Raw genomic sequence first — 16,818 nt, forward strand, 5'->3', positions numbered from 1 at the left:
ATTTAGTGGAATGAGCTGCTTTTGCCAGGATGCCACAGGGATTGCTGGGAAATTGAGATGTCTTATTCATGCTCAGAGAAGGAAATAATGAGCTAGCCAAAAAAGTCAAATAGGCATAGTCAGGATGTACAACAGCACATCATCTTATCAAGATAGGCAAACACAACCAGTTCTTTGACAGTTTTTCAAATTCCAGTATGTCCTTTCTGTGAAGAGCAGCCAGCCAGACACCTGCAGCAATACAGAGACAGAGAGAGTGTGTTCTTCTGCCTTCTCCAGAAGCTACCTGGGTTAACCTTGTGCCTGGGAGATGAAAACCTCCCTTCATAAGCAAGATTTTTTTCTCTTGCTATTTTTTCTGGTGCTGTAAGCTATAACTGTGTTCCTTAAACAGCTTTGGGTCCGAGAGTTCTAGATTGCAATGCCAGAGCTGTTGGGGTATGTGATCATTTTGGGCATGTTTGGAGGCTCAGCAGGATAGTATACAGACATCAGATCTCTCTTTTTGTCTGCTTGTTTGGTTGGGGTTTTTTAACTTGTGGCTCAACAGGAAGTTTTCTTTAGAGAATCTTCACACCTATGGGCAGAGCTTCACACATGGCTTTTTTCAGCTTTAATCCTTGTATAGCAATAGTGCACTCATGAGATTTTTTTCTTTTTCTCTTTCTTCAAAAACACTTGTGGTGTAATCACTGCTTTTATTGCTGATAATTCTTCTCCTTTTCACCCTTTGCCAGTCAGTATTTATGATAAGCTTTCTATGCCATCTGAAGTAGATTGGTCAGAAAAAGGTAGGAAAGTAGAGAAAGAAATAGCCATTTTTCATTTTGGCAATAGCAGTACTTTATCAGTGTCACACCCTGAGTGCTATTGGTGGTTTCAGAAGTTAATAGAAAGAGAAGTTATTTGGAACTGGTTCAAGAGAAGATACAACATGCCTTTAAGCATTGGAGAGGAGAAGTAAAGGTTGCCATTTGTATCATCCCTGACATTTTTGGCCTGCCTTAGGAAATTAGCAACAGTAGTTGTGGAGAAGGCAGATCAGAAGTACCATGTTCTTCTGTAGGACTTCTGATTACTCTTTCAGACAAATGTCTCCTGAATTTCTATTTCCTGTGGTAGCAGTAAGACATCAGAAAGTGCTCTCAAAGATTACCTTGTGCATGAGAGACAAGGAAATTCTGTTTCCTCCACCTTTGTTGGTTGTGTACAGTGCATAGGAGTACAAGCCAGGGAGTTAACCTGCTGTCCTAGGCACCTATGGCCAAACAAAAATAATTTCAGCCTAAATGACAGCCTGTTTTCTAGTTAGGTCCTGTAGGAAAGATACACTTAGTAGTTTCTTGGGCAAGCTGAGCTAAGCCATTGAGGTTGTGCATCTGTAGAGTAGCTATCCCTCAGAAGAGCAGTGGGGAAAAAGTTGGAAAACATGCTTCTTTAAATGACTAGATGTCTTCTGGATGCTGCTGTGTGTTTTGCAGCACTGCTGAAAATTTCTAACAGAGTTTTCCTCGAGTATCACAGCTGTGCTAGGCTACATCAGTCTGTCACTGTACAAACCCTGGTCACAGTTTGTCACCTCTCAATTTCCAAACTTGACTATGCCTTTGAAGAGATACAGCAAACCAGTTCTATTGCACAGTCTGTTGTGTTTAATAACTTCTGTGTGTAGAGGAAGAAGGATGATACATATAATTATTCTTTTGGTTTCAGCATCTGTGCATTAGCTATTTTCTGTTCTGGGAATCTCTTGCTATTGCCAGTGAGAGAGGAGGTATGAAAGGGAAATTTTTCCTGAAATCATGTGCATCTACCTTGCCATAAGTTTAACATTCAATTTTTAGCCCAAATTAGCTCACTGGCAAGGACCGTGGCCTGTAGATTTTCAACACTCTTCTGCCACTGGGGACTGTTCTTTAGATTCCCACTAGGGGCACTGAAGCAGCTCTGCCTTGAAGATGAAATCAATAATTGCAGTGTTTCAGTAGTGTTTGTTTGTCTTTACCTTCCTCTGTAGGTTCAAGATTTCTCCCTGTTTTATAGACATGAGGGGAGTGCATGGCCTGGGGAGGAAGGTGATTTAGACCTTATAGGAGGAGTTGAGGGATTGGGAACCTCCTGCCCTATGTTTGTGCTCAGCCAGGCAAGGAGTAGTGATGGAGAGACAGCAGCTGCTCCTGCTGTGGTGTTCAGGTGGGCTGAGGCAGCTCTGAGGGTCCTACACAGAGCCAGAGTTAATGTGGAACCTGCAGCCTCAAATAATGACAGCAAGGGAGCTTCATTTTCTGGAGCTATCACTTTGGTATTTAGAAACCTTTTTTTAAACAAGCCTGTTGTAATCTTGTTTATAGTAATTAAGGATTTGCTAGTAATTTAAATAGTTGGTTTTGGCAATGTGTGGGTCATCTTCTTATAGGTATTGCTAATGTCAGGTTGAAAACATTTACACAAGAGTAAAAGCCAAGGAAGCAGGTAATTGACTGATTTATCAACCTTAGCAGACAATTTTTTCTGATACATGGTGATGGCTATGGTAAATTTACTCTGGATTGCTTAAGGGCATGATCTATATGGTGTGTACAACACACGAGGGCAACTCCTTGGAATGAATGGGTGAAGGAGCAGGTAATCAGCCAGCCTGGTTTTGGTGCCTCAATTAGCCTTTTGGTCAATGGCTTGTCTCCTAAGAAAGTTGGGAATTGCTATGCACAGCTCAGAACATAGGTGATTTACAGTTGTTTTTTTTTTTTTTTTTTTGGTGGAGATTTTAGATCAATTTTAGTCTTTCAGGTAACTTGAGAACTTTTGTAAACTTATGGCCATTCCCAGACCATGATGCCAAGTTGCAGTTGTGATCAGGGAATTATTTATTTTCATTGCAAATTGTCTGTATGCAACAAAGTGATATGTTTGAACACTTTTTTGACTTCTTTTGCCAGCTGCATTGATGCTTGCAACTTCTCTGCTTCCTTTCTACCTGTAAGGGTGACAAAAATCATATTGCTGTGGTGACCCTGTCAGTTTTAGATGACAGGCCACACTAAAATGGGTCACAGCTATTGATGGTTAATCAGCAGTGCAATAATCTGTAGCACAAATGGATCACTTTGTTCTTGGCTGCTGTAAATTGCAAGGAATATTTGAGAATTCCCGTGCCTCCTTTTTTATCTGTTGGGGTTGTGAGTGCTGAAGTTTGCAGTGCATTTCAGGCAATGAAGATGCATTTTGTCACAGTAAAGAGTTGAGACAGCTGTCACTGCACCCAGGTCTGGGGAGGTGGCAGGTCAGGGGCAGGCTTTAATGAAGATGAATTGTTGGCTGATGAGTAAGAGCACTCAGTAAGAGCAGGCAGTTTGCAGATGTAGCTCAAGACCAGAGAACACAGCTATGCAAAATACAGCAGACCACCAATTTTCTTTGTTACCAGGTTAAATGAAGATTAGAAAGCAAAGCTTTCCTTTGTTTTTTTGTGGGGGTTTGGTTTTGTTTTGTTTTTTGGCACCTAGAGGATACAAAATGTGACCCAAGAAACTGTAGAATTCATAATTACTTCAGCTTTGATGTGGAGGCTCCTGTGACCCAGGACTGAACTACCAGAAAGCACGTAGCCATTTGGAAATGAGTAACTGAGCCTTTGCTTTGCAGCTAGACTATGTTTAAGATAAGGTAGTTTTGTGTTTCTGCTTAGAATTTCCTAATAGAGACACCAGTTCTGTGTTTCACAAGCAACTTAAAGAAGGTTTCATTAATGACCTGCCAAAGGATATAAACTCTTATTCATGGAGTTACATGCTGTTGAAGGATGACTTTAAAATATTATGGATTACTATATTGAATATTTGGCATTCATGTGATTCTCCCACAATAATTTGACCTAGAGTGGAAACTAAAATTCCTCCTTTAGGGACTTTTCTCGTTGTAGCCAGCTTTTGCAAATTGTTTGAGGTTTCATTTTCATTGAAGGCCCATGTTATGAAATTTTGGAATATTTCCCCTCCTTTATGAGGTAGGCTGACATGACAGGTCTTGTCTCTGCATGCTAAAGATAAGAGAAGTCTTGAGAATAATCTTTAGCTCTTCTTATTTTGGAGGTGCCAGCATCCCTATTATCATATGGTAGTTGATATTTTCTCACTGCAGCAGTCTATTGAGTTAGACATCTCTCTAGAGCAAAACAAACGAGCAATCAAAGTGAATTTTGGCAAAATAGAAACAATTTTAAGGAGATTTAAAGCTTCTTTATAACTAACAAAAGGTAGAATTTTTAATTGCTGTGCTGAACTTTATGTGTAGGTGGCAAGTGTTCACTGATGTCAAGAATACACTGCCATTCCAGGTGCAGGGAATCTCTCTGCATAGACTTGCACATGAACCATTTATACCACCACAGATTGTTAATACTGCTTCCCATTTCCAGCTGAGCTGTGGGAATAACAGTGGAACTCCTGTTCATACAGTTTTTTCTCTACTTTATAATAATATATCAGAGTCAAAAACTGATATCATAGCTGGTTTTAAAAGACACAGGGAAGCCTGAAATTCTGATAAGGAACTTTAATCTGGCTCAGAAGTTGCTGCCTAAAAATTGCTTGGTTTTATAGGAAATGGTTTATCATCTTCTCTGTTTACATCAGGAAGAAGAGGTGTATTCCTTGGATATGTTAATGTACTGACTCCAGGTTTTAGGTTGGCCATATTCCTGTAGTGTCTAAGTCAGTCTGATCAGTATCTTGTGCTCTATGAAATGTGTGCCCAGCCTCAACTACAGGTTATTACAGGATGCTTGTAAGGGCCTGTGGAAGAAACTTTCAGTAAGTCTGGTTGTGGTATTTTGCTCAGCCTCCATAAAACTGTTGCAAGCACATTGGTAACATAAAATAGGTTTTGCAAGGAACATGATTTTCTATTGTTTTACTGACACTTCATGTGTTTTATGAACCTGTCTTGGGGCTACTAGGCAGCCTTTGCAGCATAAGCTGACCTCAGAAATATTTGTTTCTTCTGAAAACCTCCATCACAAAAACCAACTGTCTTTGTATACCTTCTCTCCAGTTATTCTGTGTGTTGATCACAGAACCACAGAATGGGTCAAGTTGGAGGGGACCACGGTGGGTCATCTGTTCCAAGCTCCTGCCCAAGCAGGGTCATCCCAGAGCACAGGATGGCACTGGATTGTGTCCAGATGGTTCTTGAGTATCTCCAGCAGGGGAGACTCCACAGCTTCTCTGGGCTATAAGTTCCAGTGTGTGGTCACTGCACAGTACAGAAGTTCTTCCTCATATTCAGGTGGAACTTCCTGGGCATCAGTTTCTGCTGTGCCTCTTGTCCTATTGCCCAGCACCACTGAGCAGAGCCTGGTCCATCCTCTTGACCTCCCCTCCTTGGGATACTTTTATACACTGATGGTCCCTTCTCAGTTGTCTCTACTCAAGGCTGAATGGGCCTGAGTTTCTTAGCCAATTCCTGTAAGAAGGATGCTCCAGTCCCTTAAATGTCTTTGTAGCTGGGCCAGAGGCCCATGTCTGTCTTGTACTAAGGAGTTCAGAACTGGACACAACCTTCCAGATTTGCCTCACCAGGGCTGAGTAGAGAAGTCAGGACCACCTCCCTGGTGATGAAGCTGGGCCAAGTCAGCTGATGGCAGCTTTTTGTGCAGGCTGTTCTTTTGTAGTGCACCTCTTGAGAGATGGTCTTCAAAAACATTCCCCTCTCTAAGGCTGTGTCTATTTTGTTCTGTTTTGCATGCACACCTCAAGTTCTTCAGCTCACTGGGCCTGAAATACTGGCAAAATCCAGCTAGGATCAACTAATTCTAAATTATAGTAAGCAAATATCATACATATATAGTAAGCAAATATCAAATATCATCATGCATTATTATACATGTGTGCTATTTATATGTAACATGTAATGTACATATTGTACAATATATAATATGTTGTTATTGATTACTTTATAAGACATACTGCTCTGCCCTCCTACTTTCATGGTTGTTGGTTACTGTGCCTGACTGTTAAGATATTATTTCTGGGTCTTTAGAACTCTTCTTCTCTCATAAAGATGCTGCCTACCAGTTTTAGAGAAGGTTTTTTAATTAGGATCAGAGAGGTTTTTTAATTAGGATCAGAGTTTAGGGCCAAGCCAGATACAGATGTCCCAGATTAGGCTTCTGGAGAAGTCTACAAGATACTGACTGCTGTGGCCATTCTGACTGCACAGGTCAGCTCTTCCCTGAGAGGTGTGGTATGTTGTGGAGGTTTGGGATGGGACAGAGAATCCTCAGCTTGTTTTCCACTGACAAGTCATGATGTACTTTGTACCCCACAAGACTAGAGGAGATAGGTGCCTCAGATTGTTGATTCCACCTGTTTTCTCATTCCTGTCTCCTTTCATCAATTTTTTTTTTTTTTTGTTGATTTCTTGACAGAATGAGTGGTTTTCTGCCAAATTGGTGAGTTGAAATTGGCTCATGAAGCAGTCAAAGAACAGAGCAAGTCTAAGGGAGGGCACAGGACCACCACTTCTGTTGGCCTTGAGCTTTTATCACCTCACTGCACTGTAAGGTGATGCCCGTTTCTCTGTAGCTTTAAACATCCATGTCCCAGTGGAAGTAACCCTCCTCAAACACTAATCCCACAGCTACTCACTATAACCTCCTGCCTAGAACAGAAGAATAGCTAATCTTTCTTGGAGGCAAGATGTCAAACAGCCATCATTCAAGCAGTTCTCTTTTGAACTTGCTTTTGGGGGAGATCGGACTTGTCTTTGTAAGGTCCTATCTTGTGGTCTGTCAACCATCCCATAGAACCTTCCACACGTAGTGACAGCTCTTTTCAGGAGAAAATCCATGTGTTTCTGTTCTCTTCAATGGATGCTAGCTAGTAAAAGGTGGATCTTTTTGGCAGTTGGTGAACCACACTTGGCACAATCATTCTGGGGCTTGTGGCTGACAATAGAAGGCTACTGCCTCTGTTTTCCATCTACCACAACTTCTCTCTCCTCTGAGGGACAGGAAATAAAGGCAGTTTTATGTTGTCTGTGACAAGTTTTTTCAGTAATTTTTCCTGATTCCTTTTTTCCTTGGGAGAGTCCATCACACCTGGATTCTGCCTTTGAGAGAAAACTGAGATATTGTACATGCATTTTGATAATCTATGGCTGTCTAGCAGTTGGCAAACCCGAATGTGCTCAATATTACAATATTTGGGCACATTCAGTTGTTTGTGTGTATAGGCAAAGCATCTTGAAGAGTTCTAGTTCCTGCAAAATAACTAACATTCTCTAATCTTTTTTGGCTCCAAGTCCTTTTTCAGAAAAGCAGTACTAGAGAAATTGTTAGGTGAATATTCTGGGGTTTCCTTGCATGTTGATTTTTTTCAAAGTCACTTTAAGTTAGGGATAAAAGTAGGGAATGTATGCCCTGTCTTTAAAAGCTGTGCCTTCCTTTTTCCCCTTTCCTCCTTCCCTCCAGTTAGGAAAATCATTATCTTGGAAGATGTGGAGATGAAATAGAGAGTCCTACCTAGGGCTTCTTTCCCTGTCTAATTGTGTGAGTATTTTCACATAACCTAAACACAGGGGAGAAGGACAGAACAGAAGAGCTGTGGCTTTTTGGCAGATCCTTCTTGCAGCTGTGCTGCTCTCTTTAGGTCAGCCTGCAGTAGAGAAATTTGGTTCAAGCACCGGCAACGCTACTAAACCATTTTGTGACGAGGTCAAGAGTTGAATAATCATCCCGTTGATAAGGAGAGAGCCAGAAATTCCATTCAAAGAGGAGGTGACTTCCTGTGCTGCTTACCTATTATAGGTCACAGAAATCATGAAGGGGAAAATGGGGGACCTAGGCCACTCCAGCACATGACTATTTATGCAACTGTGACTTTTAAGTCTTAGTTGCTGCTGTAGATATATTAAAAGGAGTTAAGGCAGGCCTTTGTGTTTTTATTAAAATCATGATTTTCTAGCAAGCATCCCTATGGGAAAATCAACATACCTGCTGCTCTGGATATACAGCCTCATCAGATGTGGCTGTAATTGCTTTTTAGAGGTGGAAACTGTGGGGTGTGGGTGCACAGTGTGCCCCACTTCTTGGAGGTAGTTTTACAGCACACACATCTGTGTGGTTTGGTGAGTGTGGGAACCCATAAAAGTTGTTCAGCCCAAAGATATTACATTCACCTTTTTTTTTTTTTAATTTAATTTGAAATACTTAAAAATCAGCCTGAATGCCAAAAGAGTAGTTTGTAGGCAGGCAGCTAGACTGAGTAATTTATGTAGGATACCACAGAATAGACTTTCCAGATATGACTGTCATTTTTAGGTTTGTGCCTTCTGATTTCTGTACTACCTGACTGTGAAATAAGCAAGGGCTTATGTGAAGCTGACACTCAGAGAAAATGAGAACTAGAAAGTGATGTAATGTTAGCAAGTGGTCTCTTGCAATTATTCTTTACCCTTGCTAAAGTGATACACAGTTTACCTAGTTTGCTTAAAGGTATCCATTGTATTTGAACTTTAGCTCCTTCAATCTTTTCTCCTCCATATTATCTGTCTGCAGAGGTAAGATGGGGACAAGAAGAGCCTGCACTCATCTTGAATTAACAGCCACCACGTGATGGGAAAACATGTCTTGTTTGGATATGATGGTGATGACAAGTCATGATGGAACCTGGGTTACAGCAGGAGAGGGTATCCTGAACTGGACTGCCAGGACAGCAAATTCTGGCCTGTGGCCTGATTCCCTAGTCCTCCTTTGAGGGTTCTAAGAAAAAAATCAGGAAGGACTAGAATGAGAGACCCCTTCCTGGAGGCCAGATATGAGCATTCCAGTTCACTACTTGTCCATGACTGGTTAAATCCTTTACAGTTATCTTTGCCTTCTTAGTTGTCAGCTGTCTCTCCTCTTCGCTCATTCCACTTTTCTTGCTGTCACTGGTAAAAGTCACCCAAGGCTAAATCCTGGCTTGCTCAGGTATTGTCTCTGCCTTATTTTTGATGCATCTGCCTATTTACTTGGTCTTAAACTGATTGCTCAACCGAGCCAGTCAGTGTTTCTGCAGCACTCCTCTTGGATGGCTTCCTGCTTCATTTAAGTTTAATGCATTCTTTTAAATTCTTTAGGTATCTTTGCAGAGCTCCTCAGTTCCCTGGTGTAAAGCTATCACTTAATCCCAGCTCTTTCAGTAGGCCTACAGGGTTCAGTGTAAAATAATCTAAAGGATGGTTTATGGTAGGTGCTAGAGATGAAATGATAGAGTTGTTGGGGCAGCAAATTAGGAAGATGATCTGGGTGTCAAATGGACAGCAAATGTAATTGTAACTTTATTAGATTGATGCAAACTTGAATGATCATATCTGAAATCCTTATGCAAATCAGGGTAATTGATATCAAGATAATAAAGATGAGGTTTGGCTCTCCTATATCTTTAAATCTTGGTTCTGTAGGTTCCCGGTTCTTCCTTTAAATGAAAGTGCTGAAAAATGGGCAATTTTGATTAATTTATCTCATGAGCAATTTTCCTGTATGCATTTATTTGAAATTATTTTACTTCTACCTACTTTTGCATTTGCTTTTATTTTCATTCTGTAATCCCATCATTACAATTTCCGTATGTTTCCTATCACTGCAGCATATGGATTTCTATATTGAAGTTCTGTAATTTACTAATTTCAGTGAATGATTAAAGTAGAATTTTGTCCTGCTTAGCATGAAAAATCATTCTCTGGGGTGAGTTCCTTAGCTGTAGCCTCTTCTCAGATAATTTCTAGTGTTTCAAATGGTGTTCTTTCCATCGTGTTTTTGCTGCCCATGTCTGTTGCTCAGTAACACAACTTTGAGACTCTTCCCTTTCCTGGAGATCCAACTCACTACATTGATATATCTCCCCTCCAAGTCCTACAAAGCAAAGCTGTGGATCATCTCACACTTGCCACTTTCTGGAATGGCATGTGTACATTGCAGTGGGTACAGTTAAAGTTTCCAGCATTTGAACTGAGTGACTCAGTGTATAAATCAACAAACATGTTTGTCTTTTTCAGTTTTCAGATATAAGTAGTTTGAGCAAGTTAATATTTACATTTCTATTGGTACCAGGGTCAGATTCTAATCAGCACTCTAAATAAAAGGGCAGATGGTCACAAAGTGAAATAACACACTTTGGGATCAATAAGATTTGTCTGTCAAACTGATCTCTTGAAGAGGAAAATGAACTTCTCTGTATTTGAAAGCAAGCAGATGAGTTGGCGAGCAAGGGAAACTGGCACTTCTTCAAACAGTGCTTTCTGCACACATTTGTGGCTTTGCCAGAGATGGATACATGGGCTAAGCAGTGGCAGCAGTCACCCAGCAGTACTTTGGTGCCTTTTGTCATTGCTGACAAGAGTGGAAAATATTTTTTTGAGGCTCCTGGGTGGTGTGCAATGTGATAGTCCTGAAACATGCAGGCTGTCTGTAATTCCCAACTGGCCTCTGCCAGTGGCAAAGGGCTTGGGAAGCAGTTTCAGAATTGCTCTGGAAATCAGGAAGAAGCAGTAATGACAGGTCTTGACTCTTGAATCATGATGAGAACAGCTCCATAACTGTGTTGTGAGAGAAAGGAAAAACACGTCATGCAGATTTCTGCCACAGATGTGAAATACAGCTGAAATTTCTTGACAGACATGTGGAGGTTGGGTCCTGCTTCAGAAAAACCTGATCTGGGTGACCCATGAACCCCCTGGGTTCTGAGGGAAGCTTTTATATAATTTGAAATCATAAAGAAGTCATTGGGTTGATTTCTCCTGGAGTGCTCAAGCTTGTTCAAACTCACAGGCTCACAAGTTAATGTGAATTAAAATTCTGCCCTGAAGGCCTTGAAAGGCAACTTTGCTTAGCAATGAAATTGCCAGGCTTCACTGTTCTGTTCCTAAACCAATTCACTGGTGTTTAAAGGGAGGCTTGACTGAGCTCATGATAAGACACTGATGCTGGCTTTTTCAGCATTAACCTTACAGCCTTCAAATACAGTGAGCTTGATGCTGCAGCAACTGGGAATTACTGAGAAGAGGAAAATTAGAACAGTGTCAGCAGTTAGAGGTCTGATTTCTGGCTACAGAAAGAAACTGCACTGGTGGAAAAAAAAAGTGTCCTGCTGGCTTTTGGGATAGTGAGACTGGAGAGAAAATTTGCCCTTTATTATAGAAACTGCACGGAGCTTTGAGAGGCCTTGAGTGGTCACAGGTAGATTAGCAACAGGAGAGGGAGCTCTCAGTGTGTTACCTAAAGAGGAGGGAAATCCTGAGCTTGGGAGCAAGCCTTTAAATGAAGAATCCTGCTCTCCTGCTGCTCCCTGTCAATAACATGGTGGTGGCTGCCCTTTTGTGTAGGCAAGACCAATGGGGAATGTGCATGTCTGGAAAAAGAAATTGAGGTACACGGCAAGGAACAGAGAAGTTTGGGGGTTTAGTAAGCTGTAGATTTCTCTAAAACAAAAGCCCACTTCTTCTTAGATTCATTTACACTTAAATGTGCCTCAGACTGTAATGTTTGAGTGGCTTTCTGGGTGAAGGGAAATGCAATTCTCCTTTGCTATGAATGGATGGGAAGTACAGAGCCAGAGAGAGTGGGGTGAGGAGGGGTGAGGAGAGATTGTTTCACCAGACAGATGAGTGGTAGGGAGCAGGCTGGCTCTGGCTCCAGAGCTGTGTAGTGGGGTGAGCTCCAGGCTGTGTCCCAGAGGATGTGCCCTGCACTTGGTGTATGAGTTCAGACAAAGTGCCAGTAAGATGCTTTTTTGGCTTCCAAACTTGTTTGCATCTGGGATGAGTGAATGGATCTCTCATGTGAGTGCACCCAGCTGTACAGACATGCTCAAGTTACTTTTTTAATGTTCATGGGGTGAAGAGGGAATACATTCAGTTCTCCTTCAACCTACATAAGTGCTGGTTCAACTGATTAGCATCTCTCTCCTTTATTTGAATGTGCATGGTACTTGGCCTTTATGTGCATTATTGCTGAGCCTGTGTTGTTAACTTTGACAATACCAAAGTAATTCTAGCTAAGAGCTTGGATGTTTGTTTGGCTTTTGCTTGTTTTGAAAAGGGAATATGCTATAACCCTCTTCTGCTTGAAGTACAAACCTAAGGTAACTGAGTTTATTGCCAACTTCTAAAATATTGGTGACATTTTTCCAAAGGGTTTTGAATAAAACAAACTTTTTGTGAGAGACTGTGCCTCATATTCTATATAACATAAAAAACTCCAAAGACTTTGCTTTCACAGTGTGCATTTGTGTCCCTATACTCATGATACATTTGTCTGAGGTTTTCCTCCTTAAATTCTTTGGATCAAAGCAATAATAGAAATCTAAGTTTTATTCATTAACTTCTCTCCAAGTTTTGTAATTTGCTGGAATTAAATTGGGAATCTGGGAATAATACATGATCATAGACACAATGCATATCATGCAGGCTTATTTCCAGAATGTCAGTGGAGGGTTGTATTAAATACTTTTGTCTTGCTGTAGTGTGATTACAAAGATGCTTCTGCAGCTTGGGACATTTTGTCTAAAAGCAAGAAATGTGGGATATATCTGGCAAGAGGAGATAATATGAATTTAATTCTAGCATTGCTGTTGTTCTTTACTGTGTTCTGATTGGGCAGGAAGATCTGCCAAAAAAAAAAGTCTCAGTCACATCTGTATGACTTTGAATACCTGTCAGGAAGAGGAGCAATCCAGGGTCACAGTGCTTTAAACACTGCCAGGTCTCAGGAGAGACTCAGGTGTTTTGCAGTTACCAGAAAGGAGAAAATGTAACTTAACTGCAGTGGAACCAACACTTTTCCTTTTTTTTCCCTTTTCAGCTAAACTAAGTTCAGTTTAGGATGATCTTTAAAACTTTATTAAACAGTGACAAATAAATAAGAGTAGCTAGAGTCTGTATATGACAACACTGTGTGTATGATACTTCTTTCCCAAGTAGTTGGAGAGATGAGAGGTTTAGCCTGATTTGTGTATTAGTCATTGCAGCTATTCAGGAATGAATTGTGAATTATTAGTACTAATTTATTTTATTTTATTTTATTTTAGATAGGGGTCACTGCAGGATTGGTCTGAGATTCAAGTAGCTATACACCTGATCTGCCTTTGATGGCACACCTGTGCTGGCTGTACAAATACAGAAGTATCCAGTAATTTCTGATCTGTTGAATCCCTGCCTTATACCAGAGAGTTCATAGTATTTGGCAGGATGTACAGACTATGCCAATAAAGAATTGTTTGCAATATACTAATATATATTATGTTTATATGTATTGTTGCAGTTTTAGCCACTTTAGTTATGCAGACTGAAAGATGACAGGTTTGTCATCATTATGTCTTCTAAGAAAGATTTATTCATTTTGAAAAGGTCTTTTTTCTGGTCATTGAATCCAGGCTGATTCCAAGCCTGTGCATTTTAGGGGGCTGTGCTAGAGGACTATTCAGGAGGGTCATGCAGAGGTCAGGCATGCTTCATGCTAAGAAACTGCTTTACACAGATTTGGGAATAATGCTGTTGTTCATGGTTCCACACAGATGGTACCAGACAGGAAGAAGCGGAAGGTGAGCTCAGTGAAGAAGAACGCTGGTTTGGGAATTCTTCAGAAACTCCTTCGGAAGCATCATATGGAGAAGTCCAGGAGAACTTTAAGTTGTCTCTTGAGGACAGAATTCAAGAGCAGTCAACCTCCCCCGACACCTCTTTGGGAAGTGCAACGCCGAGCAGCAACACAGCGGAGCTGGGGTCCATTGAAAATGAGGCACTAAGAGACACACTGCAGAGCAAGGAGCACCTTTCTCCAGATGTGTCCTCTCTGGGTGAAGAGGAACCTCCTGGTCCAAACAAGCCACTGAGCAGTAACCTGAGGCGGCTTCTGGAGGCTGGCTCCCTCAAGCTGGATGCTGCTGTTACAGTCAATGGCAGAGTTGAGTCCCCCGCAAATCTTGGCTCAAACATCTCTTTCTCTCCACCTGCTCACCATGCCCAGCAGCTAAGTGTGCTTGCCAGAAAGCTTGCTGAGAAACAGGAACAAAGTGACCAATACAATGCAGGCGGTCACTTTATATGGAATCAAGGTAAGTGGTTGCCAAACTCAACCACCACCTGTGGTTTGTCCCCTGATTCAGCTATCCTGAAGCTGAAAGCCGCAGCCAATGCCGTTCTGCAGGACAAATCTTTTTCCAGGACTGAGGACACGATACGATTCGAATCCTTTTCCTCACCCTTTAGCTCTCAGTCAGCCAGCTCCACATTAGCAGCTTTATCTAAGAAAGTGAGCGAGAGAAGCATGACTCCTGGGCAGGAGCACCCGCCTCCAGCCAGCTCTTTCCTTTCCCTGGCTTCCATGACCTCTTCAGCTGCCCTTCTCAAGGAGGTTGCTGCAAGGGCTGCAGGCACCCTCCTGGCTGAGAAGAAGAAATCGCTGGTTCCTGAGGATCCTCTGCAGCTTTCAGAGATGAAACAAGAGAAAGCAACTCCACCGCAGTCTTTGGAATTACTGTTACTACCAGTCCCGAAGGGAAGAGCATCCAAACCCACCAGTACAGGTATGGATACAATTTGAACCACTAAATAGAATGTATTTGTTTTGCTATAGGCTTATATAACATCTCTTCGGTGGGTCTAGATTTGGTTTGATTCCATGTCTTATGAAAATAAGAAATAGATACTTTAGGTGAACAATAGAAAAGCTTTTTGAAGTGCCACTTTGAGACCAAGCTGTCACAAATGCTTCCCTATTTTAAAGGTGTGAGTGTACAGTTTGGTACATTTTTTTCCCCTTTTATTCCATACAATAGTATTTTCCTCTCTTACCAAGTTTAGAATGTGTCCACAAAAATATTTAATGGAGAAGATCAAAGAATCCCTGTGAGGGAGCTCACAGTATCAGTGAGCATGTACAAAACTAGTGCTTTTGAAATATTGGACAAGGGAGAATTCTCCCTCCTGCTGTCTTTGTCACAAATGGACTTTTGTGTAATCGCTTACTATCCTGTCCTAATTTACCAGAGTATATTATTGTGTTGCCACTTTTCATTAAAATTTTTTTACAATCCTTTGTTGTTAACAAAAAAAAAAAAAAAAAAAAAATCCAACTAAACTGCGTTTCTCTAATTTGCTCAACAAGAAGCATTTTACACATCTGACTTTCCTCCATCAGTTCCAGTTGACAGTCAAGGAATTAGGGTTATAGGGAAGAAGAAACTGTCTGGGTAACAAAAGCTTTAAAGAGCTGGCAAGCCATGCAGGGGAATTTAAATGATCCATCTTCAAAATAAGGAAAAATAATTTCTTTCATCTCTTTCTATAAAAAGTTCACATCACCGATTCAAATTTCTGGTGGAACATATGGCTTCAGGTGTGGTCAGTGTTCTGCTGCAGAGGAAAAGGAAGCATGGCAGATATCTTCATGAGATGCACAAAGATGTTTAGCATATTCCAGCTTTATCAGGCTGAGTTTTATCAGGAGTACTAGCTGCACAGCTGTAGCAAGCCAGTGTACAGACATGAAGCCTGACATGCATGCTGTGTAATTGCCCTGCTGGTTTTCTGCCCTAACCTCTTTGTTTAGGGGTATCCTGAGGCCCAGTCAGTCCCTGTGCAGCTCCTGGTCAACACTCTTAGCTTAGAAGCTATTGGATGGACAGCAGTGCTCATCCCTCCCTTGGGAGAGGAGGAAGAGGGATGCAATGAGTAACAGCCAGTACCAGTTTTTGCTCTGTGTTATACATGTGTTCTATAAATGCTTAAGTGCTGTGTTTTGCCAAGGCAATTAAAGTGGCAAACTATTCTTGGCATGGGCCTGGCCTAAGTTTTTCATTAGTTTAGATTAAGTCCTTCTTGGAGTAACATAAGCTAAAAGATGAATGTGTATATTTGCCATGAAAATAAATGTTACATATTCCTGATTCCTTTTGCTCAGAGAACTTTATGGCACTAAAATATTGGGGAAAAAAAGGTATATAATTATATAATGCTTTATCTTGTTGTGTCTGTCTGGTTGTTCCTTCAGACTTTTTTTGTCTCGTTCCCAGAGAGAAGTATCTTTTCCCAGTAGGTATAGCTTGAGAGGTCTTTTCCCCCACACTCACACATTGAACTTTTACACTGATGAGTTTGCTTTGCTGTTACGAATCTGATTCACTTCCCCACCAGCAATGTGTAGCTTTGGTTATGAGATCAATACTCAGTGAGATTAATTAGATGTAAGTAAGGAGCAGCAAGGATGGAGGCTATTTAAAGAGGAGTAAGTTAATAACAAGAGCGTGCCTGCTGCTCTTTTGTCCACCACGTTGAGCTATTTGCTCAGAATTATTTCAGGCAAGAAGCTGGAGCCATGGCTTGTCAGAGTGTAGTTGCCTCTGAAATGGCATGTCAGGTTTGGCCAACCTAATCATGACCTGCCTGTTTATTACAGTAAATTGGTACAGAGGAGATTAACTTTTCTATCAATCTGTTACTATTGCCAGTTTTATAAACTGCTTTCACATTTGGGATGAAGTTGGAAAGGAAGCCTGAAATATCTGTTAAGTTCTCATTGTTTTGAAAGAGTGTGGGTGACAGACCTTTCTTTTACTGTCTGAAAACTTATTTGGTGTAACTTAATGCCTGTGATGCTTGGAATTTTATTCCCAAAACTTCTTTGGGAAGCACTGGCTGATTCTCTCCTCACTGGAGCACTATTGTGATATAAGATAGATATCAGTATAAATGAAGGAAAGCTGAAACTCCTGATTTTCTTTTTAGTCTGAGCTTCATGTAGTACAGAGCTAATATGGTTCAGCTCTTGAGCATACTGGC

The 16,818-nt window shown here is 41.1% G+C and overlaps 1 protein-coding gene across 4 annotated transcripts in view; it reads left to right on the forward strand.

Moving 5' to 3' along the window:
- ZNF827 (zinc finger protein 827) overlaps window positions 1-16,818 on the forward strand; it is a 101,434-nt gene that overhangs the window by 10,936 nt on the left and 73,680 nt on the right. For all 4 annotated transcript variants that reach the window (XR_013181999.1, XM_077176975.1, XM_077176974.1 and 1 more), the window contains one exon: window positions 13,554-14,564. Coding sequence is in view for 3 of the 4 variants with exons in the window: in XM_077176975.1 (XP_077033090.1) it covers window positions 13,554-14,564 (1,011 nt within the window). In the remaining variant the exon portion in view is untranslated. The remainder of the gene's footprint in view (window positions 1-13,553; window positions 14,565-16,818) is intronic.

The sequence above is a fragment of the Agelaius phoeniceus genome, chromosome 4 (assembly GCF_051311805.1).
Source record: "Agelaius phoeniceus isolate bAgePho1 chromosome 4, bAgePho1.hap1, whole genome shotgun sequence".
Lineage (NCBI taxonomy): Eukaryota > Metazoa > Chordata > Aves > Passeriformes > Icteridae > Agelaius > Agelaius phoeniceus.